A 19,938-nucleotide genomic window follows, 5' to 3' on the forward strand; every position below is an offset into this window, starting at 1 on the left:
GAAGTATATACGTTACAACAAAAGGGGAAAGCCCCTTCAAGTCAAGTGGCGTTGAACGGTTGAAGCTATTTTGCGCACGCTACCGTACTTGCGCGCTTGGGTACTTTACGATAATCGTTGCTCTAGTATACCCAAGCATACCCAGGTAGGTATACGCAAGCATACCCGGTGTTTCATAATGAATGCGAGACGATACGCCAATGCTCCTGGTCAAGCACGCTTTGCCACGGACAGCCAAAAGAATGACGCGAAGGCAGGGAACCGTCTGGAGACGCAGTGCATATCACACGCCAGACAAATGCATACAGACGGGCCCGTTCGTTCTCCGGTCACCACATGCCCACACACACGCGAAGCAACAACCAGCACCGGGCGTCAAGCCCGCTGGGCCCAAACATTATCCTACACCATCAGACCACTGCGACCAACCAACGGTCCCTTCATTGTAAACAGCAGCTTGCTTACGTCAACTATCTTTGGCCCGGCACGGCGCCATTCGTGGGCACCGTGACCAGCGACTCGCCCATGCGCCGTCGATTCTTAGTGCTGTTGAGCGAAGACGACAAGGTAGACACGCGCGCAGCAGTAGCCGCCGCCGCCGCCGCCGCAGACACAGGCGCAGGGTACGCCCCCATCCCCGGCACGGCGCCGCCGCCACTGCCCGAGGGCTGCAGCGGCGCCGCCGCCGCCACAAGCGCCGGCTGCTGCAGCGCTCCACGGTAGCCGCCAGCGGCTGCCCCAGCCGCTGCCGCCGCCGCCGCCGCCGCGGCAGCGGCAGCAGAAGGCGGCGGCGTGCCCGCCACGCCCACCCGCATTGGCGCCTGCGAGTAGTAAGCGCCGGCGCCGGTGCCGCGCGCCGCCGCCGCCACGGCAGCGTGAGCGGTGGCGGCTGTGTACTGCGTCGCTGCGAGTGGCAGCGGCGGCCCGGCGGGCGCGGCTGGCCGCGCCACGGTTGCGCCTGACGACGCTACGGTGGATCCTGTGGCTGTGGCGCCGTATGGACTACCCGCCATGCCCATACCCATGCCTCCCATGCCCAACCCGCCAGCGCCCATGTAAGCATCCCGAGCCACGAGCTGGTTGCCGTACGCGCCGCCTGCGGCGGCGGCTCCGGCCGTCGCCGGCGGCGGCGCCGCCAGCGTGTACGGCAGCTGCGCGGCGTACGGCGCCTGGCCGTACGGTGGCGGCGCCGCCGCCGCGGCTTTGGCGGGGCCGCCGTAGTTGCGCTGTACGGTGCGCACGGCGCAGGCGTTCTGCCACATGATGATGCGCGGGTCCATGCGCTCGGCGGCGCGGCCCTGGTAGGAGCCGGCCATCTTCCGCTGCGGGGGGAGTGTAGGAGGGGGAGGGGGAGTGGGGAAGGGGGGGAGGGGCAGGGGGAGGGGGGGAGGGGAAGGCAGAGTCATTGTATGGCGGGGCCACAAAAGCCGGGTTAGCAGGTATGCATATGGCAACATGCGGCCCCGGGTTGTCGTACTGCAACGAGCGCCAGCCCCTTCCTTTCTTCCTTCCCCCGCCCGCTCCACTTCACAACAACACCCCCCCCCCCGCTCACCCGCTTGTGGCCAACGCGCGCAAAGTAGAGCACGCCCCACAGCAGCACCGCCGCCCCCACCAGGCCCAGCACAATGCCGATGATGGCGCCCGTGCTGACGCCGCTGCTGCTACTGCCACCGCCCGAGTCGGTGCCGCCGTCTCCGCCGGCGCCGTTGGCAGGGGTATCGGAGTTGGGCTGGGGGGAGGTGGTGGAGGCTCCCGTGATGGCGGGGTCAGCGACCGTGATGGCGTCGGGCGACACGGTTAGTGCCGACGCCACACGTGCCGCCACGCCCTGACTGTCGCCCACGACCTTCTCCGCCACCTGCATCGACCAATGAACCACCAGCGAATAACAAAGTAAAGCTTCGGGATTGACTTGAGCGAGCAGGTTCATGCCCCGGCTAGAGTGTAACATACCCTCCGATCCATCCACCCTTCCCTTCCATTGGGCACGCTCTTTCTCCAATCCCTCCTCCAACCGCATCCCATTATAACGCCTTCCCCCTTCCATCCCTGTGCACGCAAATGATCCCCCAGTCATTCCACATGCAATCCTCCGTTCGCAAATATTTCCGCGCACCTGCACGGCGGCGGTGCTTGAGCCGCCCAGCGACAGCAGCAGCTGCGACGACAGGCTGAGCTGCTGAGCCGAGGGCAGCGGAATGATGGTGGCGACCACCGGGGAGATCACGCTCGTGGATAGAATGGCGGACACGATGGCCGTCAGGTCGTCTGACGGCGCCACCACAATCTGAGCCACAAACGCCGACTCGGGGCAGGCCGTCAGAGCACTGCTGGCGGCGGCGCTGGTGCCGGTGCCGGTGCTGCTACTGCCGCTGCTGCCGCTGGTCTGAGTCAGCCGCCGGCCCTGGCTGCTACTGCCGGCGCTGCTGGACTTGCTGGCGGCGGCAGCCGCCGCCGCGGCGGCGGCGGCTGTCGCCGCCGCCAGCACTTCCTTGGTGGCGGCGGTCTGGGTCGAGCCGGCCGCCGCCGCCGCCACGGCCTTGGCCTGTTGCTCCTGGAAGAAGGCGAGGCAGGCGCAGCCGACGTTGGCGGGGCGGGCGCGGGCGGCCGCCGCCACCTTGACTCGCAGCTCGTCGGTCAGGGCGGCGTTACAGGCAGGGCAGCTGCCGCCAGCTGCCGCGCCGATCGCAAACATGCTGTACGTCACCGTAATGGTCTTACTAATGATGTCCACGCCAACTGTCACGTCGCCGCTGCTCGTCCCAACGCTGGATTTGAAGGAAGCCTGCAGCGCTGTCATCTGCTGGGCGGTTGGGATGGTTGGTACGTCAATCGTACGGACAAAGTCGGGCTGTCCCGTGGGACGCGGCGGGGCAGGAGGGATGGGCGGTGGGCGGGGAGGGGCCAGGACCGGGGGCGAGGGAGAGGGAGGGGAGGGGGGTGCCGGCGAGGGGGGCGCAGGTGAAGGAGGGGCGGGAGGGAGGGGAGGGGGTAGAGGGGGCGAGGGAGGAGGGGGAGGATCGGGGTAGGGGGGAGGCGGTGAAGGAGGTGGAGGGGAGGGAGGGGGAGGAGATGGAGGCGGGGGAGAGGGTGGAGGAGGCGACGGCGGAGGCGGGAAGGGCGGGGAGGGCGAGGGAGGAGGGGAAGGAGAGGGCGGCGCGGGGCGGGCTGGAGGAGTTGGAGAGGGTGGTGGCGGGGAGGGAGGAGGTGGGGAGGGAGGAGGAGGCGAAGGTGGAGGGGGAGGCGGAGGAGGGCGCGGGGGTGGTGGGCTGGGAGGTGGCGGGCTAGGCGGGACGGGGCTGGGCGGCCGTGGGGTGGGCGGCGAAGGAGGGGGGCTGGGGAAGCTGAAGTCCCGGGTGGGCGTGGGGGGAGACGGGGGAGGTGGCGGCGGCGGCGGCGGGCTGGGCGGCCGTGGGCTGGGCGGCAGCGGCGACGGCGGAGCCGGGCTGGGAGATTTGGCTGGTGGCTCATTGCCCGAGCTCGCTGACGGGGCTGGAGACGGCGGCCGCGGCGACGGGGGCCGCGGCACCGGCGGCTGAGGCGACAGCGGGCGCGGCGAGGGCGGTTTGGGCGCCGTAGCGCCCGGCGGAGGAGACGGCGGCAGCGGCGGCGCCAGCCGCGGCTTGGGTGGCAGCGACGTCTTTGGTGGCGGCGGGAAAGATTCGTCTAGCGGCGGCGGCGCGCTGGCATACTCGGGAGGGGTGTCTGGGCCACCGCTGTCCGGCGGCGGCGCCATGTCTTCTGCGGAGCGCGGCGGCGGCGAGGGCCGTTTTGGTGGTGGCGGCGACGACGACGGCGGTCGCGGGGAGGGCGGGCGAGGGCTGGTGCTGGTGGCCGGGGGTGGGGGCGAGGGCGGCGGAGGCCGGGGAGGCGGGGGTGAGGGTGGCGGGGGAGAGGGCGGGGGTGGTGGCGGGGGTGAGGGTGGTGGGGGTGGAGGCGGTGGCGCCGCGGGCGTGATGCTGACAGTGGGTGGGTCAGGAGAGGGAGGCGGTGGTGAGGTGTCTGGGACGAGGGGTGGGGCGGTGCATGTGATGGCGCCGCACGTGCCGTTGGTGATGTAGGTGCGACCCGCAGCCGCGCAGCCTGTGTGTGTGAGTGTGCGAGGGAATGGAAGATTAGGATTCAGCCGTCAGAAACAGGCGCGCTAGAAACGTGTCGGGCAGCCCCTTTGACACACCTAAAACCAACCCCAACCCCAACACACACACACACACACACACACACACACACACACACACACACACACACAGAGGCGCAGGTGGGCGCCGCCACGTCAGCGCGCCACTCACTTGACATGTTGACAAAGCTGAACCGGTCCACGGCTGTGTTGCAGGGGTTGGGGCAGTACATGTACAGCACGCAGTTCTGGTACAGCGGCGTGCAGGCCCACAGAGCCGGGTCGCGGCTGTACACAGGACACACACGGCCCGGCGCCGGCGGCGGCAACAGCGAGCCAGGCGACTGCGCCGCCGCCAGTCGCGGGCCCCAGCCTGCGCCCCAGGCGCGGGCAAGGCTGCCGAGGCGGGTAAGGCAGTTGGCGGGGTGGTTGGCGGGGTGGTTGCTGGGGTGGTTGTTGGGGTTGCTGCTGGTGTAGGAGGCGCTGGGGTTTTCGAAGGAGTTGGGGAGGCGGCTGGGCGGCAGCAGCGGCCCGCTGCTGGCGAGTAGGAGCAGCAGCAGCGTCAGGAGGGGCGAGGAGGCGCAGGCGCTGCGGAGCCCGGAGAGCGAGGAGGAGAGGAGGGACGGACCCGAGGTGGCGGTGGTGGTGGAGGTTGAGGCGGAGGCGGCGGAGGGCCGCCGCCGCACCCGGCGTGAGCCCTCCGCCGCGTGGCCCGGCCCGCTCAGCTCCCGCTTGCAGTCCGGCCCACGTGTCCCCTCGACGGCGTCTGTCCGCCGCCACGCCTGTGTCTGACTTGCTTCCCCTTGCCCCGTGCCGTCCACAGTCACGGCTGGTGCCGCTGCTTCCCCTTCCGCAGCTGTCGTGCTCCGCCCCTGCTGCCGCAGCTGCGGGCCGCTCCGGCTCCCGCCCACCTCCCTCGTTGCCTGCGGCTGCGGCGCCGGTTGTTGCTGGTGCTGCTGGTGCTGCTGGTGTTGTTGGTGCTGTTGGTGGTGGTGCGGCTGGGGCGATGTCGCCTGCGCGGCCGGGGCAAGGTGCGGGGCAGCTGCGGCTCCTGGCCATGGCTGTTCGCGCGAGAGCGCGGTTCTGCCGCTGCCGCTGGAGCGCTGTTGAAGGGTCCGCCTGACGCCGCCGGCACCGACACCACTACTGCTGGCGCCGCTGCCGGTGCCGGTGCCGGCAGTGTTGGGTGCGCTGGTGGGTGGGGATGCTGCGGTGCGGAGCAGGCCGTTCACCCAGCCCCACCTCCAGCCGCCGCCGGCCCCGCCGCCGCCGCCGCCGCCGTGTAGCTGCTGTTGCTGCTGCTGCTGTTGCTGCTCCGCTGGGCTGCTGCCGTGGGCAGAGCCTGCGGGCGGCCTGTGGCTGCTGCTGGGAGGAATCGGCACCGGCGCGTCGACAGAGCCGCTGTGGGGCCCCCCTGACGTGGCCATGCGGGCGCCGCCGGCGCCGCTGCTGGCCCGCGGCACGCGATGTGTCCAGAAAACTGTCGAAGACATTTTTGAGCTGTTCGGTGTGTCGGAAGAGTGAAGTCCGGTGGTCAAGTCTATGGTGTTAAAGGAAGCCCAGCGCAATTATGAATGGTTGCATGATGGCTGTGGGATGCTGGCCATCCGTAAAGCGGCGTGGCTCCAGAGGAGGGGGTGTCCTGCGGGCGGTTTGGCAAGGGGCGAGGGCCGTTCGTGTTCAGTCCGCAGATGCAAGTAAGGTCACAGAATGGTGGACGCGGCGTCAGACGGCCGCGCAAGGAGGTATGCACCCGGCTCGTTTACGGGTGGTTATAAGGAAATTGCATATGCAAACAGGCACTGTTGGGTCGGCTTAGGTGCGCGTGCATGGCGAACCGGATGTGCCCACCGCCATCCATCACTCAGTCGGGCGCTAAAACCAGCCGGCGTACCCCAAGTCACGTCTGTGCTACGAGTATGACGTTTTGTGGTGCAATTAACCAGCGGCAGCGTGGCTGCGCTCGCGATTTCGGTCGCGGTTAGTTGTCGCCCAGCACGCAACTGGGGCGCACCTGTCGTCGGTTCCACGCGTGCAGACCCAGAATGCGTTACACTGCAACTATGGAGATGTAGAGGAAGTGGTCTCGGATGGAGGAGAGACCGGGCGAGAGAGTCGCAGTAGTGGGAATGCTGCTACTGACCGACGCGATGTTTCCGCGCGGTGCTAATGAATATGTTCCTAGGAGCCGGTGGATAGGACCGCACCGACAGAGTATCAACTAAAAAACCATTGGGGCATGCTTGTTTCGGGCGAAGCCGCGAAGGTTTCTTGCATGGGTGCTGCCTTGGATCCGGTGACCTCAATCGTCGAATACTCCAGCTTTGGCAATGCAATTGTGTTTCTGTAGGTCTCATGTTTAACAATTAGACTACTACCTGCACTGGCTCGTCGCCCCAAGCAACATTGCTCTGACAAGCTCTTCCAGGCAATCTGAAAAAAGCGAAATTGGTATTGTTACATACTCATAAGCGTGAGATACATTGTTCCTCTGAAACTTGCACTTGCTTGACGGCCGCCGTCACATTCACAGCGAGGCACCGCACCAGAAGCTTTTATTAGCAAAGCCATCATGGGACGCCGCCGCTGGAATAGGAAGCACCCCCAGAAGGCGGAGGAGCAGCGGCAGCCCCGGACCGAGGATGTTGTCGACCCCCCTGCGCGCCTGCTGGCGCTGCAGCCCGACAGCACCGTGGTGGCGGTCGCTATCGGGCCGCGCGTGACGCTGGTGGACTACAAGTGCGTAGCTGAAGATTTAGTCCGCGAGGGCTTTGGTTTCGGGGAAAGGGGAAGGGCAAAGCGGCAGCATGCGGGTAGCAGGACGCCATGGCACGGCCACAGGCCAATGCACTGGGGGAGTGCAGTGAGGAGCGCAGCGGTTGGGCGGGTGCGGACTTCCGTGTACGCACGTGCGAGTGGTATCTGATGTAGCTGTTGTGCCAATGACAATGGAAAGCCAGTCATCATGGCACAGCACGCCTGCTCTGGCTCGCCTTTTCCACAACGCACCCTTGCCATGCACATCATTGCTCGCCCACTTCACCGCGCGGACCCGCTTTTACCCCCGCTCACCACCACCACCACCCACACACGATACTTCTCCCGCACCGTACCAAACTGACACAGGACGGGCGAGGTTGTACCGCTGGCCATCCCGGCCGCGCCCGCGGCCGCGCCCACCCACAAGCACAACGCCCGCGCGCAGAAGAAGCAGGCAGCGGCGGCGGCAGCCGCCGCCGCCGCCTCCACGGACGCAGCGGCCGCCACAGCCGAGCCTGCTACCGCCGAGCTCGCGGCAGAGGCGGGCTCCACTGCGGCTGCCGCCGCCGCCGCTGCCGAGCCCACCGCGCACCACGGCAACGTGCGCGTGCTGGCGTTCAGCCCCGACGGACGCTGCCTGCTCACCGGCGGCGACGACAAGGCCGCGCGCCTGTGGGCCGCGCCCGCCGCCTCCTCCGGCAGTAGCAGCACCGGCAGCGGCAGTAGCACGCGTGCCGCATGGCCGTGCGTTGCCTCGTGGCGTTGCCCCAAGAAGACCTCGGCGGGCGGCTTCAGCCACGCCGGCACACACGCGCTGTTCGCGGATAAGTTCGGGGACGTGCTTGTGGGGCCGGTGCCGGCGGACCTGGACGCAGCAGTAGCAGCCGCAGCCGCTACCGCCACGGCTGGTGGCGCTACTGCCGACGGGAGCGCTGCTACGGCTGGGGCGGCGGCGGGAGCAGCGGCGGCGGCGGCGGCGGCGCCCAGCACGCTGCTCGGGCACTTCTGTTCCATCGTGACTGGTGTGGCGGCGGCGCCGTGCGGGCGGCTGCTAGCCACCAGCGACAAGGACTACAAGGTGCGTATGTGTGTATGTGTGGTGGGGTTCACAGGAGTGTATTCACCATTCCCAGTATCCGAAGGAAACCCAGAGAAAGCCAGGGGTCAGGGGTGAACCGTGGAAGGAGGAGCGGGAGAGGGGTGCAGAGGCACGGGGCGCGGAGCACTGGCAGGGGCGTCGCCGCAGGAGCCCCCAAGGCATCGGCCTTGTCCGCTACCGTGGTTGATTGCCCTCCACCTTCCATTTCCCACCCTTGCTAACACCATCCCGGCCATACTGCGACATGCTGCCACGGCACCTCACCCCGCCGCGCCACGCCACGCCGCGCATACACCCCTCAAACGCCAGAGCGCCTGTTCACCTGCCCACCTGTTCACCTGTCCAACGGCCTCCGCTGCGCCCCACAGGTGCGTGTAAGCGTGCTGCCGCCCCAGCTGCACCAGATCTCGGTGGAGGTCCAGGCCTACTGCCTAGGGCACCAGGACTTCGTGTCCTGCATCGCGTTCGCCGTACGGCAGCCCGGATCCGGATCTGGATCTGGATCCGACGCCCTGCTGGTCAGCGGCAGCGGTGACGGCACCGTGCGGCTGTGGGATTACGCCAGCGGCGCGCAGCTGGCGTCGTACGTCGCCTCGCAGCCCATTAGTCAGCCGGCGGCGGCGGCGGCGGCGCCTGGCGGCGCGGAGGGTGCAGAGGACCGCGAGGGCGGCGAGGAGGGCGGCGAGGGCGAGGGCGCGGAAGGCGAGGAGGGCGGCGAGGGCGACGAGGAGGAGGGCGCCGACGATGGTGCGTGCCGGCGGGGACGGCTGTAGCAGCAGCAGCAGTGGCAGCTGCTGCAGCTACTGCCGAGGGACGGGGTCCCCGCGCCCTGGGCACCGGCACCGGGCCTAGCTGGCTAGGCAGCTGCCGAGCCTAAGCCTAGCTTTAGCGCCGGTCGCATGCGGCGTACGGGCTCATGTGCATGGTGGGGATGGGGATACGTAATGACGTTTTGGTGTGTGTGTGTGTGTGTGTGTGCGTGTGTGTGTGTGTGTGTGTGTGTGTATGCCGCAGGGCCAAACGGTGGCGGCGACGGCGAGGGCGACGGCGAGCCCACCCGGCGCAGCAAGGCGCCGCCGTGTGCGCCCGTACTGAGCCTGGCGGTGTCGCCAGACGGGTGAGCCCCAGGGCAGGGCAGGGCAGGGCGGGGCAGGGCAGGGCAGGGCAGGCAGGGAGGGCAGGGAAAGAGGAAAGGAAAGGTGGAGAGGAACGGAAAGGAATGGGGAAGAGGAGCGCGCGCGTTGGGCGGCATGGACTGCTTTGGGCGTGGGCAATGTGCGAAAGTCCAAGAAATGGGCAGTTGGGCCCCTCCGAATTTGGGGTTTGCTGCTGCCTCGCCCCCAGTTCACGGACCGCTGAGCCTTCTCATTCCCCTCCGCTTGTTCTTCTGAACTCCCCTTCCCTCCCGTCGCTCTGCAGCTCCACGGTGGCTGTGGTGGTGGAGGGCGAGGACGAGGTGCAGCTGCTGGCGCTGGACTGGGCGACCCGCAGTCTGGAGCCGCGGCAGCGGCTGAGCTGGCCGGACGTGCGCTACCCCTGCCAGGTGGGGGGTGCGGGGGTGGGGTGGCGGGTGGGGCAGGGTGATTGGGGGAGGGCGGGGTGCACTGGCGCAGCAGGGGGAGTTAGCCACTGGCCCGTCAGGAAGGCAAAGCTGTGACACACTGACACGTCATGGCTGGTGACATGCCGGGTGCGTGTGCCACTGCCGCTGCCACTGCTGCTGGACTGCAAGGTCCCCATCCCATAAGTGTTATCACTTGCAACTAACGCCTCTGCCTGTGCTCCGCTCGTTTTCGCTTGGTTTGGTTTAGCTTGGGCTGGAATTTACAATTCACCCCCAGCCTTCGATATTTTGCTGCAGTTCCCACGGCCACTTTCTGCGTTTCTGTTATCCCTCGACAAGTAGCCTTTTTCCCCCGCCTCCCCCTTCATGCGGTCCCTCCTCCCCTCGCCCTCCTCCCCCTCCAGGTGGCGTTCGGGCCCACGGGTCAGCTGTGGGTGGTGGGCGGCGTGCCGTTGCCGTCCGCACGGGTGGGTGCGTGCATGGGTTGGGTGGGTTGGTGCGTGGGGCGCCGGACACTGTAGCCCATGGGCTGGGGAGTGCGCCGTGGGGCGGGGTGTGTTTGTGTGCGTGCTACGGTATACGAAGGGAAGTGTACGCGTAATACAAAGCGAGACAGGACGAATGCGCGCCCGCCCGCCCGCCCGTGTGTGCTGTGCATTATGCTGGTGCGTTTAGTCAATGCATGCGTTCCGATGGTCTTACTTAGGCGGAATTTGAACCACCCCATTGTCCCATGCACAATCACCGCCCGCCAACAACTTCACAACCACCTGCTCACCATGCCAACCGCCAACCGCCTTGTAACCGCCTCGTGACCGCTGCGCAGTCGGTGCACGTGGGTGTGGCGCAGCCCGCGGCGGGCGGCGACCGGTACGAGGTGTGTACGGACGCCGTACTGACGCCCGCGGCGCGGGCGGCGCTGGAGGTGCGGGTGCCGGAGGAGGAGGCGCAGATGGCGGAGGGTGAGTGCGGCCCGTCGGGCAGTCGCTGAATGGGTCCCTGAGGCGTCGTATGTGTGTGTGTATTGTATTTTGCGTGAAAGTGGGGCGTTTCACAGTGTGCGTTGGGTAGTACACTCCAGAAGCGAGGAAACCGGAAGGCTAGCGGGGCGGGGCAGGGGCAGGGGCAGGGGCAGGGGCAGGGGCGGGGGCCGGGGCAGGGGCAGGGGCCGGGGCAGGGGCAGGGGCCGGGGGCAGGGGCGGGGGCGGGGGCCGGGGGCAGGGGCGGGGGCGGGGGCCGGGGGCAGGGGCGGGGGCGGGGGCGGGGGCAGGGGGCGGGGGCGGGGGGCGGGGGCGGGGGCCGGGGCAGGGGCGGGGGCGGGGGCGGGGGCAGGGGCGGGGGTGGTCTTCCTCAGAGCGCGCCATGTGGTGGCATGGGCATGGGCCGCATGACCAACCTGACCACCACAGTGGGGGACCTACCCACGGGTCCCCTCCGCCTCCAACCTCTCCACCCTCTCCAGACTTCCCATCCCCTCACCACCAACACCAGCACTACCCCCACCACCCTCATCACACCACCACCCTCACCACCACCCCCCCCCAACAGGCGGCGAGCTGTTCGCCTACTCCAAGCGCTACCGCAAGCCCGAGTACGACGAGGCCGCCGCCACCGAGCGCAAGCGCCACCGGGCCGACCACAAGGAGACGGCGCGGCTGGCGGCGCTGCGGCAGCGGCAGGACGCGGCGGCGGCGGGGGCGGCGGCGGCGGCAGAGTCGGGGAAGCAGGCGTGATTGCTTGGGGGGTTTGTGCTTGTGTGTGGGGGGGGGCGGATTAGCGTGTGGATGGGGCTGTGTGCCAGGTGCGCAGGAATTTCGTTGAAGAGGGTGTTCAGGGCCACAAATGTTCTCCCTACCGTAGTCGGACAGTTGGTACGCTAAGTGTGGCGGGATGGCGTGAAGTGGGGGGCACGGTAGTAGGAAGTAGCTGTGTCCGGATAGTTGCGTGTGTCATGCATGCGATGCGCTGTCTTGTACGGCGGCGCCGTCGGCCGCAGGCTTGGCACATGGCGCCGACAAAGCTGTCAATGTTGGACGCCTTGAGAGCCTGCTAAGTATCCGATGGGGAGGCAATCCCTCCTTATCCGCTGGTGAGCCCAGGACGGGGCCGAGTTGCAAACAGCGCTCGTATCTTACGAAGGCAGGGGCGGCGTCAGTGGCCGAATTCCTTAAAATGGCTTCGATTAGTTGACGAAACAGGCTGCCGCCGCTTCGTTCACCCCCAAATTTTTCCGGGGGCTCCGCCCCCGACCCGCACGATGTCGACACCGACACGACACGCCCACTCCTCCCCTGCTTCCCGCCGACCCAACCTCACTCTCCCGCCGTCAACACCCATAGATACAGCCCTTTTAGCCTTCTTACCATATGCCACGCAGGTTTCGGCCGTGGAGTAGCCGCTGGAACCCCCTGTCCTTGGCCAAAAGTGGCCGAAATCCCAAAACTGTCTTCGTCTGTTGCCGAAAGACCCCCCAAGATCCCGTGCGTACAGTAACGCCGGCGTTCGACCAGCCATGCGCTTCTGCTCTGCCACTGCAAACTGTTTGCTGTCTGCTTACGGGTCTGGGCATCGGCTGCACCCTACGGGACCTCGCCAACCTGCCTCGAACCCTGTCCCATCACACACCCAAGATCCCGTGCGTTTTGGCTTCGTTGCTGAAAAAGCACCGGCTCTATGGCTCCATGGCAAAACGTGGCCCATCCCCACGCCAAACCCCAGCGCCCTCTCCCACGCTCATCACGCTCACCCACCCACGTAATGACTCCCCTAGTAGAAGGCTGCCCTATCTTGGTGTGCCCCCACGGTGCCAGCAGGACGCGGCCGTAGATAGAGTTTCCTGGGGAACCTCAGTCACCCTTGCCTTGGGCCCGGACAAGTGACAGAAACGCCCTAAAATGTCTCCTGCGAATCTCAGAAAGACCCCTCCAAACCTGAAGCGTTTCCACAGATTTTTGGCCACAAGAACCAAAAATTTCTTCCGCCGGAGGCATTTTTGGGCAAATTTCTGTCGAAAAGAAGGAAGATACGAGCACTGGTTGCAAACATGCAACACAAATCTTAGATGTTGTCTGCCAATCCGTCATGCTGCAATCTCATGCGGACAACGCGGGGACGCGGCACTGGGGGAGCCGGGGCGTAAAGCTTCGGCAGTGCTTGAGCTGCCTTGCCGGCGGCCCCTCAGTCCTCCCTTAGTCCTCACATGGCCACAGCGGCTGAGGGCCTGACCGACTGAGGGGTGAATAATTGACGACGGACGACCCAACGGGCAACGGCTCGGCAGCTGCTGGCAGAGCGTTGAAGCTCCTGGGAGAGAGCTGCCTCCTGCAGGAGGGACTGAGCGTCTGAGCCGAGGCTGGGTGATGGGGCGGGCTGCTAGACCGCCGGCTGCGCCTAGCCAATGCAAACTGCACCGTCATCCTCCGTCATTGCCCTGGGCCAACGCCGTTGGATGTCGCTTCGAGCGGATGGGGAATGGCGGGGGGGGGCTCAGCGCATAGGCGGGCAGAGGGCCAGAGGAGACCGGAGGAGAGGGGGGAAGGTCGGATAATGGGCCCCGTCGGCTCCCTGCCTGGCCATGGGGGAGAGGGGGGACCTGACACGAATGGAGCTCGGTTCTGTGCTACGGTATATTGGAACGCGATCGAAGTGCATGAGGCCTTTTCTGTACGCGTCGCTTACTGTATGCTTCCAATTTGCGCTGTTTCCAGCTGTCTTAATCCTCCACTTGTTTCAACCGGTGCTAGCTTCAATAAGCGCTAGGCAGGCCCGATGGACCAAGCTAGAGCACCCAGACAATTAACACTCTTAGATGTGCTGCGTCATCTCGACGTGGACGCTCTCGACAGGATTTTCCAGGTCTGCGACGACAGCTGGGACGATCGTCCATCGCCATTTCGGGGGGCCCGCTTGAGCTGTCGTGCGCTTCGCGACATCGTGGACAGCAGCATCGCGCACATTCGGCTCCGGATGTCGCCAGGGCTGCTTGCGTCTTGGCGACCGGGGCAGCGGTCCCTGCTGCCACGGTTCGGGCGGTGCACCGAGCTCTCCGTGTTTTTTGAGGCCGACAGCGATGAGGCCTTCGAGCAGCCCGCACCGCTGCTGGCAGCCCTGTGCGTCAGCGGCATGGAGCCCGCCGCGGCCGCAGGCATCGTGACCCTCAGCCTGTACGCCGAGCAGCAGCATCTGAGCACGCTGGCTGGGCATGCCATCGCCCTGGCTGGCTGGCTGCGGAACGTGTGCGAGCTCAGGCTGGAGTCCATGGTGCCCTGCGAGGAGAGCCCCGACGATAACCTTGTCGTGTACAGCGCCCTACGCTCTGCGCTGCCGCGCCTGGAAACACTGTTCTTCCCCCACGTCGCCTTCCTGCCGGGACTGGAGGCGTTCGTCGGCAGCAGGCTCAGCAGCGTCATCGTGGAGGAGGACGCCATGGGCTGCCGCTTGCACATGCAGGACGTCCGCAGCCTGCAGCAGCTGACCCACATTAGCCACCTGGAGCTGTGCCTCAGCGGCGGCGACATCGGCGGGCCAGCGGAACGCGAGCCGGAGCCTGCATCGGCGGAGGAGGCGGCGGCGGCGGCGGCATGGCCGGGCTGCGAGGACGACGAGGCGACGCTGGCGGGGATGGACAAGGACGACGCAGAGCAGCTGCGCAGCCTGCGGTGGCTACTGGCCGCACCACCGGCTGGGCTGCGCCGACTGGAGATGCGGCAGTTCTGGATAGACAGCGACTTGCGGGACAATTCGGCGGATGAGAACGCCTACGCGGATGCGGAAGGCATCGTCATCAGCTTCGCGGAGGGCGGGCGCCTGACGGCTGTAGACCTGGGGTCCGTGGACGGTCTGGACGGCATGAACTACCTCGCGGCGGCGCTGCTGCCGCGCCTGCTGCTGGCGCCGCCGGCGCCGGGATCGCAGCGGCTGCCGCTGCTGCAGATCAAGGAGATCAGCGACACGGCGGCGCGATTCCGCAGCTTCCTGCAGCCGCAGCGGCCCCTGGCGCGGCTGCTGGCGCTGTGCGACCGCGTGGAGGTTGGGCGCGTCGAGGTGCGCGGCAAGCCTCCGGCGGCGGACACGGCAGCGGTAGTGTGCGCGGCCGCGAAGTTCTTCCACTGGCCTCATTACATGGCCTTCAACCTGAATAATGACCGTACGATCAAGATCGGGCAAATCAGCATCGCACCACCAGGCAGCAGGGGCAGCGGACGCAGAAGCGGCGATGGAGGCAGCAGTCAGACTGCCGGCGGTGCGCAGCTGGCTGCGCCTGGGCCTTGCCCGCCGGCGCTGGCGGACGTCACGGCGCATCAGTTGCTGCAGCGAGCGGGGAACCTGATGTGGTCAGCGGCGGCCGGAACGGCAACGGCGACTTCAGCGGCCAGCAGCGTGTGCGAGGGCCACGAGGGCTGCAAGGGCATGCCGCTAGGCGTGGGCGCTATGGGCGCCGTGGGCGCCGCCGCCGCAAGGCTGGCCAGCTGTCCGCGGCAGAGCCGGTGCGCGGACCTGCTGCTGCGGGGGCCGCTGTTGAGGCAGTTGGCCGTCGGCCCCGGCGGCGCGCGGCAGCTCGTGGCCTGGCTGGATGCCTGGGTGGAGGAGGCCACATCAGCGGCTGCGTCACTGGATGGGCAGCACGTGGGTGCGGCGGCAGGAAGCACAGGGCCGGGCGGCGGGGCGGCAGGAGCAGCGTGCTCGGCAGCGGCGGAGGTGGCGCGAGGGACCTGCATCACCTCATGCGAGGTCGCGGCAGCTGCAGCCACCGCGTGGGTGCGGTGCCGTGACCCGCCGCGGCTGTGCGCGGCAGTGAATGCGGCGGGCGCAGTCCACCCGGGCAGCCTGGAGGCGCTGCTGCTGCTTCGGCCGTCGGGGCGTTATCAATGGAGCACCCACCTGGCCATGGTAAGGAGCTGACCGGTGCGCACGCAGACAGGGCGTAGCTCGCGGCGCCGCGTGCGCGGGTGCTGCTTTGGAGCGCGCAGCACGGCCGGCGCATGTCCTGCAACAGCCGTTAGCGTCGGCGGTAGCTTGCAAGCATTGCCAGGGTGTAGGCCGTCGGGCATCCTTCCTCCTCCCTTTGCAAGCGCTCCTGTCATGGCACGGTACCCTGAGAAGCCTTCCGGTGACTTGCCTGCGCCCGCTTGTTTGGCTGCGTGCAGGCCGTTCAGGAGCTGTGGGACCGCCACACGGCAGCCGCACCCGCTGGCGAAGGCTCGTCAGCGGTCACGACTGGGGCCCCCTCCTGTACGGTGGCGGCGGCGGCGGCGCCGGCTGCCGCCTCCAGCAGTGATGCGCACAAGCTGGCGCTGCTGCATCGGCTGGTGGTCCTGCAGCTCGAGGCGCTGGGGAGCGTACTGGTTTGGGAGAGAACGGTGGGTGACGACGGCTAGGGACGGAGTGAGCATGCAGAGGAGGGGGGCGGTGCGCAATGTAATGTTTCCAGGGCGTTGGGAGCTTAGTGCTATGGGCGTACGAGAGCTTCAAATGGCTGTGAATGCTGCGGCACATGCCAGTTGGGAGCTTGGGTGTTGGCGGGTTTGAGGGAATGTGATTTAATGTGGAAGGGTGTGTGTTAGGGTTGATTGCTGTCAAAGGACGCAGTTGCCATGCTTACGAGTGCGCGTGAGCACATGGCGGGAGAACAAGAGGAGCCGGCGGCGTAGTGTCATTATGGATGGCCAAACGCGCTATGGCTGGCGAGTTTGCTACTGCACTGAAAGCCAGGGGCAGCCAAGGATGTGCGTGGCAGCCTGCACGGGCACATGGCGTTCTTGGGGGCCGTATGGGTGTGGGGACAACTCCGGGGCTGACGTTGGGATGCCCAGCCGGCAAGTACTACGAAAGCACCTCCTGCATGCCGGCCGGCGGGTCAACTGGGTTCCGACACATGTAAGCCATCGGGTCGGTAAGCATGCCGGCACGAGTGTCTCGTGGCAAAGCTTGCGTTTTGCAGCTACCACGGCGGTACTGCACGCACCCCCACGGTGCGGACCATAGTCCATCGATACGTTTGATCCGGGCCGTCCAATCTTTCCTCTGGCTTCATGAAGCCAGAGCATGCCAACGCCGGGTCTTGCACCGGCTAGAACCGCGAGCACTGGCCGAGCCCGAGTCAGGGCAGAGGCCAGACTGGCCCAGCGACCCTGGATCCGCGTGCGACAGATGCGCCTGACTTTCCAGTCCTTCCACTGCCCCTTTTGTGCAGCATACATACCTCTCAGCTTCTGACAGCTTCTGACTTCTTTGCCATTAGAGGGCCTGAACCTCGGGTGCCGAAACACAGAGCAGGTTTCCTGCTCTTCACTAGTTCACTACCTTTCCAACTAGTTACGCAATGAAAAACAAGCCATGCACCATTGGATTGTTAGGCGTGTTGCGCCATCTCGACGTGGAAGCGCTGGGCAGCATCTTTGGTGGCGACGCGGAGTGTTCACAAGCATCACCGTTCTCTGGAGCCCGTTTGAGCTGCCATGCGCTTCGTGATATCGTGGACAGCAGCATCACGCACGCTCAGCTCCGGATGTCGCCAAACCTGTTCACAACATGGCGACCGGGGCAGCAATCCCTGTTGGCGCGCTTCGGGCGCTGCACGCGCCTTTCCTTGGAGCTGCTCGCTAACGGCGACGAGCTCTCGGATGAGGACGAGGGCGAGGAGAACCAACAGCCCCAGCCGCTGCTGGCAGCCCTGTGCTTTAGCGGCTTGGAGCCCGCCGCGGCCGCAGGCATCACGCACCTTCGCCTGACCAGCTCGGAGCTTCAGCTGCGGGCGCTGGCCGGACACGCCATCGCGGTAGCTGGCTGGCTGCGGAATGTGCGCGAACTCGAGCTCAACTCGGCGATACCCTACGAGGACGGCCCGGCTGACAACCGCGCCGTGTACATCGCGCTCCGCGCGGCCCTGCCGCGTCTGGAGGCGCTGGTGCTGCCGAGTGTGGGGTTTCTGCCAGGGCTGGAGGCGTTTGCTGGCAGCGGGCTGACCGCCCTCCGCGTCACAGACAACTGGTCTAACGCCGAATCCCTGCGCATGCAGCATGTCCGCAGCCTACAGCAGCTGACCCAGATCAGCCGCCTGGATATCAGCGATCTTTCCGGCAGCATATCCATAGAATGTGATGTGGGTCAGGCAGCAGAGGCAGCTGCACTGCCCGGCTGCGAGGACGACCAGGCCACGATGGCGGGCTTGTGTAAGGCGGACGTGGAGCAGTTGCACAGCCTGCGCCGGCTGCTGATTGCGCCGCCGCCGGGGCTTGCTCTTCTGAAACTGGGAAGCCTTACTGTCGACAGGAGCCTGCCGCGGCAACCGGACGCGGGCAACTCTTGGGCGAGTGGCACGGTCTTTAAGTTTGAGGGCGGCGGCGGGCTGGTCTCGGTAGAGGTTCACGACGTGCACGGCGCAGACAGCCTCAACTACTTGGCGGCGGCGCTCCTCCCGGGGCTGCTTCTAGCGCCACCAGGGCAACGCCGGCTGCCGCTGCTGCGGCTTGTTAACCTCAATGACACCGCTGGTCGCCTGCGCGAACACCTGCAGCCGCAGCGTCCCCTGGCGCGGCTGCTGGCGCTGCCTGAGCGCGTGGAGCTCAGAATGCTAGGCTTCCAAGACGACTGGCACACCGATCCGGATGCCACAGCGGCGACTGTGCGCGCAGTCACTTGGTCGTTTGGGTGGCCAGGGGCGTTATATCTGCATGGGCCACATAACCTGGACTTTGGGCTGCGGTTTGGAACCGACTGCGACACCCGCCGGGGCAGCAGCGGCAGCGGCTGCGACAGACACGGCGCCGGCGGCGGCGTGGCAGCACAGCTTAGCGCAGAAGCCGCGTCAGCACTCGGGGACGCCGTGCTGCACTCGGCGGCGGATCGGCTGTGGCAGGGCGCGGCTGCTGACGGCGGACCCGCGCTGGTAGCGGCCGCGGCGCAGGGCGCTGTAGGAGGGCGGCGCGCAGGCGCTAGGAAGGGGGCGGCGGCGGGGACGGGCGCGGCGGCGGTAGCTGGGGAGGCGCCCAGCTGCTGGCATGGGGTGGAGGCTGTGCTGCTGCTGCGTGGCCCGCTGGTGACGCAGCAGCTGTCGGCCGGGGTTGGGGGCGCGGCTGGGCTGAAGTCCTGGCTGGATGGCTTGCTGCTGGAGACGAAGAAGGGGAAGCAGCTCAGGGCGGCGCGAGGGGCACGGGCGCGAGCGGATGCGGCGGGCAGTGTGGCCGCAGTGCCTGCAGCAACTGCGCCAGGCGGCTCCAGCGGCTGCGCGTGCTCTGTGGCGTCCGCTGCAGGCTTTGCGCTGGTGCAGTGCGATGCGCCATGGCGCCTGGTGGCTGCGCTGACCGCCGCGGGTGCGCTGGTGCCGGGGCGCCTGGAAGCCTCAGCGCTGCTCAGCTGGCCCTTTCAGTGCGCGTGGGGCGTGTACATCAAGGAGGTAGGCAACAGGGGGGTGCTAAGGTTGGGCAGTCGTTATATGTCGTGGGCGGGCGTGGCTAGGCATGTGCTGCCCCCGCCTTCGCAGCATGTAGTACCTTTGGCGGCAGCCTGGCCCTCGGCCTATCCCTACCCCCTCTCGGCCTTTGCACAGAGCGTTGCCTTCGTCCCATGTGCAGACCTTGGAGAGCCCGTCCTGGTATACGGGTGTGCTGGCAGCAGGAGCCGATGGTGCAGGCGCAGGCCCGGGCGCGGGCGGCGACACCCTGGCAGCTGCTGGTGGCAGTGTCGGCATGAGTGGCGCGCAGCAGCAGGGAACGGGGGAGGGGAAGTTGGAGCCGGCCGGGGACCAAGTCAAGCTCGATGACGAGGAGCTCATAGCCCAGCTGCACCGGCTCGTGCTGATGAGCGGTCAGGCGCTGAGCAAGGTGCTGTGGGCGGGAGATAACTAGATAAGTGAGCGGGGGGGGGCGGAACCGCGGGCCGCGTGTGCGGCTGGATCGCGAAAGTGACCGTGTCCGTATGCAGGCGGCATGAGCACCGGGGCTGAATCACTGGTTAGGTGGCATGAATGCGACATTACAAGGAGGGACAGTCCGGTGGGGAACCTCATCTCCGGCCCCATACCGTAGGCGGTATGCTCATGAAGGAGGTGTCATCTGTGACGTGCAGAGCGTGTGGTGACGCTTGTGAGATGGTCGGCTTTCAAGGGGTGCGTGAGGCCAATGATAGTTTGGCTATCATTGCCAAGGCTCGCATGCGATACTGACTAATGGAGCAACATGTGTGGCTGCTGCAACATGTGTGGCTGCTAGGTGCGTGAGGTGTAAGCAGAGGTCGGGCTGCTTTGCAGCGCATGTGTTGTGGCTGTCAAGCCGTGTGCCGTACGGATTACAGAGGCAAGTGGGGCGCATGCCGAATGAAGTGACTGGCACGCGCTTGAGCGCTCGTGCGGGTAATTTGCTCTACGCAGAGTGTTGCTGCCTTACCGTCCTAAATTCC

The 19,938-nt window shown here is 66.8% G+C and overlaps 4 protein-coding genes across 4 annotated transcripts; 3 read left to right on the forward strand and 1 right to left on the reverse strand.

The window, feature by feature from the left end:
- CHLRE_08g374750v5 (uncharacterized protein) lies at nt 1–6,336 on the reverse strand. The gene is made up of 5 exons (XM_043065145.1): nt 6,135–6,336; nt 4,293–5,762; nt 2,120–4,086; nt 1,556–1,861; nt 1–1,322 (listed from the first exon to the last, which is right to left on the reverse strand). The coding sequence occupies exons 2-5, from the start codon at nt 5,611–5,613 to the stop codon at nt 471–473; spliced, it is 4,446 nt and encodes a 1,481-aa protein (XP_042922146.1). The 5' UTR covers nt 5,614–5,762; nt 6,135–6,336; the 3' UTR covers nt 1–470.
- Nucleotides 6,337–6,476: 140 nt separating this feature from the next.
- Nucleotides 6,477–11,728, forward strand: CHLRE_08g374800v5 (uncharacterized protein). The gene is made up of 8 exons (XM_043065146.1): nt 6,477–6,859; nt 7,247–7,958; nt 8,348–8,726; nt 8,994–9,096; nt 9,399–9,522; nt 9,948–10,010; nt 10,370–10,505; nt 11,092–11,728. Exons 1-8 carry the CDS (start codon nt 6,693–6,695, stop codon nt 11,274–11,276), a joined length of 1,869 nt encoding a protein of 622 aa, XP_042922147.1. The 5' UTR covers nt 6,477–6,692; the 3' UTR covers nt 11,277–11,728.
- Nucleotides 11,729–13,196: 1,468 nt separating this feature from the next.
- Nucleotides 13,197–16,435, forward strand: CHLRE_08g374850v5 (uncharacterized protein). Its single transcript, XM_043065147.1, has 2 exons — nt 13,197–15,432; nt 15,690–16,435. The coding sequence occupies exons 1-2, from the start codon at nt 13,510–13,512 to the stop codon at nt 15,918–15,920; spliced, it is 2,154 nt and encodes a 717-aa protein (XP_042922148.1). The 5' UTR covers nt 13,197–13,509; the 3' UTR covers nt 15,921–16,435.
- A 131-nt stretch (nt 16,436–16,566) lies between these two features.
- On the forward strand, nt 16,567–19,938 carry CHLRE_08g374900v5 (uncharacterized protein). Its single transcript, XM_043065148.1, has 2 exons — nt 16,567–18,937; nt 19,116–19,938. Exons 1-2 carry the CDS (start codon nt 16,865–16,867, stop codon nt 19,386–19,388), a joined length of 2,346 nt encoding a protein of 781 aa, XP_042922149.1. The 5' UTR covers nt 16,567–16,864; the 3' UTR covers nt 19,389–19,938.

The sequence above is a fragment of the Chlamydomonas reinhardtii genome, chromosome 8 (assembly GCF_000002595.2).
Source record: "Chlamydomonas reinhardtii strain CC-503 cw92 mt+ chromosome 8, whole genome shotgun sequence".
Classification (NCBI taxonomy): Eukaryota; Viridiplantae; Chlorophyta; class Chlorophyceae; order Chlamydomonadales; family Chlamydomonadaceae; genus Chlamydomonas; species Chlamydomonas reinhardtii.

What these genes read in the sequence shown, in the direction of transcription:
- CHLRE_08g374750v5 (XM_043065145.1), bottom strand. Translation starts at nt 5,613, where the DNA reads ATGTCTTCGACAGTTTTCTGGACACATCGCGTGCCGCGGGCCAGCAGC. An exon ending in CAAGCACCGCCGCCGTGCAG is followed by an intron (nt 1,862 to 2,119) that starts GTGCGCGGAAAT and finishes TGGTCGATGCAG; the next exon opens with GTGGCGGAGAAGGTCGTGGG. An exon ending in CGCGCGTTGGCCACAAGCGG is followed by an intron (nt 1,323 to 1,555) that starts GTGAGCGGGGGG and finishes CTCCCCCCGCAG; the next exon opens with CGGAAGATGGCCGGCTCCTA.
- CHLRE_08g374800v5 (XM_043065146.1), top strand. Translation starts at nt 6,693, where the DNA reads ATGGGACGCCGCCGCTGGAATAGGAAGCACCCCCAGAAGGCGGAGGAG. An exon ending in GTGACGCTGGTGGACTACAA is followed by an intron (nt 6,860 to 7,246) that starts GTGCGTAGCTGA and finishes AAACTGACACAG; the next exon opens with GACGGGCGAGGTTGTACCGC. An exon ending in CCAGCGACAAGGACTACAAG is followed by an intron (nt 7,959 to 8,347) that starts GTGCGTATGTGT and finishes TGCGCCCCACAG; the next exon opens with GTGCGTGTAAGCGTGCTGCC.
- CHLRE_08g374850v5 (XM_043065147.1), top strand. Translation starts at nt 13,510, where the DNA reads ATGTCGCCAGGGCTGCTTGCGTCTTGGCGACCGGGGCAGCGGTCCCTG. An exon ending in GGAGCACCCACCTGGCCATG is followed by an intron (nt 15,433 to 15,689) that starts GTAAGGAGCTGA and finishes GGCTGCGTGCAG; the next exon opens with GCCGTTCAGGAGCTGTGGGA.
- CHLRE_08g374900v5 (XM_043065148.1), top strand. Translation starts at nt 16,865, where the DNA reads ATGAAAAACAAGCCATGCACCATTGGATTGTTAGGCGTGTTGCGCCAT. An exon ending in GGGGCGTGTACATCAAGGAG is followed by an intron (nt 18,938 to 19,115) that starts GTAGGCAACAGG and finishes TCCCATGTGCAG; the next exon opens with ACCTTGGAGAGCCCGTCCTG.